Source organism: Nicrophorus vespilloides, unplaced genomic scaffold (genome assembly GCF_001412225.1).
Source record: "Nicrophorus vespilloides isolate i.1.1-1 unplaced genomic scaffold, Nicve_v1.0, whole genome shotgun sequence".
Taxonomy (NCBI): Eukaryota; Metazoa; Arthropoda; class Insecta; order Coleoptera; family Silphidae; genus Nicrophorus; species Nicrophorus vespilloides.
Genome location: NW_017098026.1, coordinates 1 through 5,339, shown reverse-complemented (window position 1 = coordinate 5,339; position 5,339 = coordinate 1). Strand labels below are relative to the sequence as shown.

General features: G+C 33.7%; 2 protein-coding genes across 2 annotated transcripts; both read right to left on the bottom strand.

Annotated features, from left to right (window-relative positions):
• Positions 1-1,814: 1,814 nt before the first annotated feature.
• On the bottom strand, positions 1,815-2,609 carry LOC108561541 (larval/pupal cuticle protein H1C-like). Its single transcript, XM_017919525.1, has 3 exons — positions 2,598-2,609; positions 2,285-2,526; positions 1,815-2,193 (listed from the first exon to the last, which is right to left on the bottom strand). The coding sequence occupies exons 1-3, from the start codon at positions 2,607-2,609 to the stop codon at positions 1,818-1,820; spliced, it is 630 nt and encodes a 209-aa protein (XP_017775014.1). The 3' UTR covers positions 1,815-1,817.
• A 2,104-nt stretch (positions 2,610-4,713) lies between these two features.
• On the bottom strand, positions 4,714-5,193 carry LOC108561540 (larval/pupal cuticle protein H1C-like). Its single transcript, XM_017919524.1, has one exon. It carries the CDS (start codon positions 5,191-5,193, stop codon positions 4,714-4,716), a length of 480 nt encoding a protein of 159 aa, XP_017775013.1.
• Between the last annotated feature and the right edge of the window lie 146 nt (positions 5,194-5,339).

The following is a 5,339-nucleotide window of genomic DNA, read 5'->3' as shown; positions in this document are numbered from 1 at the left end:
ATTAAATAATTATGTTTAATAGTCCCTACTAAACTAACCCAGACCTTCGAGAGCGAAAGTTGGTTTGGGTGGCTCCGGGTGATGGTTTTGTAAGAATTCGAAGTTCGACACACACTTTTTAATTTAAGTACTTTATTTATATATTACGAATTATATTACTTATTAAATAAATATAAAATTAACTATATATTTATTAATTAATGTGTTAATATGTAAATAACACGTATTTATAATTCCAATCATAGTAAAACTAAACGTTACAAAAGGTCCGTCCGTTTTAAAAATTTAAATTTATCTTATTACATTATCATTTATAACAAGTTTTAATATTAAAAATATACAATTAACTAACTCACATTGATTGCATATAACGTTAATAAAATTTTCCTTCAATGTCGTATATTAATACAAAATTTATTATAACAATAGCATATGTCTTATTATAAATCATTGTAGCTAAAATTAATATGATTATTTAATATTCATGTACAATATAATTTAGTTTTAATCGGATCTTATCAGGATAGATACTTTTGTCGAAAATAAGAATAAATTTTGCAATAGAAATAAAAAACTCATATTAATTATGTTAAAATGTTGTTTATTATTAAGAAAATAATTAATTTTTATTTATTTTTAGCATAATCTTTAGTAACTAATAATTTTATTCATTTAGCAAATAAGTACTTTACAAATATAGTTATGAATAATATTTTGTTTTAATTACTTACAATTGTTTATTTTAATATAAACATAATGTAATCTCCCTTAACGAGCATCTTTCAGTAGGAGTAATTCGCATAACGAGCAAAAAACAGCATGAGTAACGCAGAATTGTGTTTGTTTCATGTTTTCTGCAAATCGTATTCGCATTGCAGCTTGGTTAATTTCGTAATAAGATGAAGATGATTCTCTCTCCTTAACAATGTATTTATAATTTTCTTTCAATCAACTTTATACATATTTTTTTTTGTATATAGGTAATCGTCACTTTACGATCTAGTTTCGTTCCGACGACTAGGACATTAAGTGAATTGGCCGATAAGCGAGGAGAAAATAGGATCATTGTATAATTAATATTATAAAAATTATGCAATAAAATACAAATTTATTCATATTGCACGTCGAATCTCGAGTGGTCGTTATGCATATAGGTAATGAAGTAAGGAGTTTCTTTATATTTTTTGCATGGAACGCATTATCGTATTTTAAATTAATTTATATTACGATCATTACGCGAGGTGCCACTTCTTTTGCAAAACAATATATATGTTTAAGTTTCCTCACTGCAACTCTGAAATTGTATCATATTGTACCAATTCTTGATTATGTGTCAAGAAACGTATTTTTGGAAGATTTTTTTATTCAAATATAATGTGTTTCAGGATTTTTAGTATAAGTTACTATAGCAACTAGTTTATATTCTAGTATAACGTGAATAGAAGGAGTATGATAAGTGCTAGTACTGCAAAGACGATGATAACTCAGTATATACGTTTTTTAGATGCTGCAGATTGGCAAAGAACTGCATGAACTAGAGAAGTTCGTTGGTAAATTACTGAAGAGCTAATAGAGGTGGTATATCATAGCAAGATACAAATCAAGGGTACTCTCCATTAAGATTATCGGTTAAAGGAAAGGAAAGAGGAAGAAAGTGGCATTGGCGACCAAAGTTTTGTTTATATAATCAAGAATTGGTGTACTATGATATAATTTCAGAGTTGCAATGAGGAAAATTAAACATATATATTGTTTTGCAAAAGAAGTTTATTATAATAAATTAACTGAGCATTCAACTATTTACATGAGTCAGGCATTTACCATTCGTAATGGGCACCAAGACCAGCGAAGGAAGTATGAGAGACAACGCTTGCTGGAGAGTAGGCAATGGCGGCTTTGGCAACAGGAGCAGCATGAGCGTAGGTAGCTACTGGAGCAGCATGAGCATAAGTGGCGACTGGAGCGGCATGAGCATAAGTAGCTACTGGGGCAGCATAAGCAGCCTTAGCCACTACTGGAGCAGCATAGGTAGCTACTGGGGCGGCATGGGCAAAGGAGTAAGCATCGTTGGTGATGCGGGTATCGTATTTGCGGACGGTGGAAAAGGCACTGTCCTCAGCCTTGGAGTAGTGAGATACTGCTTGAGCTCCTCCCAAAGAACGGACTACGCTTTGGCTGGTGGTTCCCACGGCAATTGGGGCGGCATGGGCGTAGGTAGTACTGGAGAGCATGGGCATAGGTGGCTACTGGTGCGGCATGAGCGTAAGTAGTTACTGGGGCGGAATGAGCGTAGGTAGCTACTGGGGCGGAATGTGCGTAGGTAGCAACTGGGGCGGCATGGGCGTAGGTGGCTACTGGGGCGGCGTAGGTCTTGGCGATGATTGGAGCGGCATGGGCAACAGCAATTGGAGCAGCTGCTTGGTGGATGTAGCTGGAGCTGACTGCTTCAGCTGGAGAGTAGTGAGCAACTGGTGCACCGATGAGTCCGGCGTTGGCGCAAGCCAAAGCGGCGCAAAGTACTACGAACTGCAAAGAAAGCAAATGTAAAGTTTGGTATTATAATTCGAATATATTGTTTGTTTATATGATGTACTTACTTTGAAAGCCATTGCAGATATGTGTTTGGTGATAGTTCGTGAGAAACTGATGCCAAACAGAAATTTTAAGCACGTTTTTATACTTCGAATTCTTACAAAACCATCACCCGGAGCCACCCAAACCAACTTTCGCTCTCGAAGGTCTGGGTTAGTTTAGTAGGGACTATTAAACATAATTATTTAATTCGACACACACTTTTTAATTTAAGTACTTTATTTATATATTACAAATTATATTACTTATTAAATAAATATAAAATTAACTATATATTTATTAATTAATGTGTTATATGTAAATAACACGTATTTATAATTCCAATCATAGTAAAACTAAACGTTACAAAAGGTCCGTCCGTTTTAAAAATTTAAATTTATCTTATTACATTATCATTTATAATAAGTTTTAATATTAAAAATATACAATTAACTAACTCACATTGATTGCATATAACGTTAATAACATTTTTCTTCAATGTCGTATATTAATGCTAAATTTATTATAACAATAGCATATGTCTCATTATAAATCATTGTAGCTAAAATTAATATGATTATTTAATATTCATGTACAATATAATTTAGTTTTAATCGGATCTTAACAGGATAGATACTTTTGTCGAAAATAAGAATAAATTTTGCAATAAAAATAAAAAAACTCATATTAATTATGTTAAAATGTTGTTTATTATTAAGAAAATAATTAATTTTTATTTATTTTTAGCATAATCTTTAGTAACTAATAATTTTATTCATTTAGCATATAAGTACTTTACAAATATATTTATGAATAATATTTTGTTTTAATTACTTACAATTGTTTATTTTAATATAAACATATTGGAATCTCCCTTAACGAGCATCTTTCAGTAGGAGTAATACCGCATATGAGCAAAAAACAGAGCACGAGTAACGCGGGAAAGGTTAATTTCTTGATTATGTGTTTGCTACATATATTTCAAACTTTTATTTTTTCCGTGTGCAAGGTTTAAAAACCGTTCCAAAAATATCTCGGAAGACAAAGCGATAAAAAGAAAAATGTAAGAGAATAACAAAAGAAAAGAAAAACAGAATTAGATATGTATCATAAATAATAAATAAATTATTTAGTTTTTTTCATGTTTTCTGCAAATCGTATTCGCATTCCAGGTTGTTTAATTTCGTAATAAGATGAAGATGATTCTCTCTCCTTAACAATGTATTTATAATTTTCTTTCAATCAACTTTATACATATTTTTTTTTTGTATACATATAATCGTCACTTAACGATCTAGTTTCGTTCCGACGACTAGGACATTAAGTGAATTGGCCGATAAGCGAGGGGAATATAGTATAACTGTATAATTAATATTATAAAAATTATGCAATAAACTACAAATTTATTCATATCTCGAGTGGTCGTTATGCATATAGGTAATAAAGAGAGGAGTTCCTTTATATTTTCAGCATGGAACGCATTATCGTATTTTAAATTAATTTATATTACGCTCGTTACGCGAGGTACCACTTCTTTTGCAAAACAATATATATGTTTAAGTGTCCTCACTGAAACTCTGAAATTGTATCATATTGTACCAATTCTTGATTATAAAAACAAAATTTAACGTATATTAAACGTTATTTTGGAAATTTGTGTCAACTATTTTTGTAAGATTTTTTTATTCAAATATAATGTGTTTCAGGATTTTAAGTATAAGTTACTATAGCAACTAGTTTATATTCTAGTAAAACGTGAATAGAAGGAGTATGATAAGTGCTAGTACTGCAAAGACGATGATAACTCAGTACATACGTTTTTTAGATGCTGCAGATGGACAAAGAACTGCAAGAACTGGAGAAGTTTGTTGGTAAATTGCTGAAGAGCTAATAGAGGTGGTATATCATAGCAAGATACAAATCAAGGGTATTCTCCATTAATTAATATTAGCGGTTAATGGAAAGGAAACAAGAAGAAAGTGGCATTGGCTACCAAAGTTTTGTTTTTATAATCAAGAATTGGTGTACTATGATATAATTTCAGAGTTGCAATGAGGAAAATTAAACATATATATTGTTTTGCAAAAGAAGTTTATTATAATAAATTAACTGAGCATTCAACTATTTACATGAATCAGGCATTTACCATTCGTAATGGGCACCAAGACCAGCGAAGGAAGTATGAGAGACAACGCTAGCTGGAGAGTATGTAATGGCGGCTTTGGCAACAGGAGCAGCATGAGCGTAGGTAGCTAATGGAGCAGCATGAGCATAAGTGGCGACTGGAGCGGCATGAGCATAAGTAGCTACTGGGGCAGCATAAGCAGCCTTAGCCACTACTGGAGCAGCATAGGTAGCTACTGGGGCGGCATGGGCAAAGGAGTAAGCATCGTTGGTGATGCGGGTATCGTATTTGCGGACGGTGGAAAAGGCACTGTCCTCAGCCTTGGAGTAGTGAGATACTGCTTGAGCTCCTCCCAAAGAACGGACTACGCTTTGGCTGGTGGTTCCCACGGCAATTGGGGCGGCATGGTTGGGCGGCATGCGTAGGTAGCTACTGGGGCGGAATGAGCGTAGGTAGTACTGGGGCGGAATGAGCGTAGGTAGCAACTGGGGCGGCATGGGTAGGTGCTACTGGGGCGGCATGGCGATATGGAGCGGCATGGGACTAGCATATGGAGCAGGCTATGGTGGCATTAGCTGCTGAGCTTAGCTGGAGAGTAGTGGTTAGCAACCTGGGGTAGCATGAGCATAAGTGGTTACTGGAG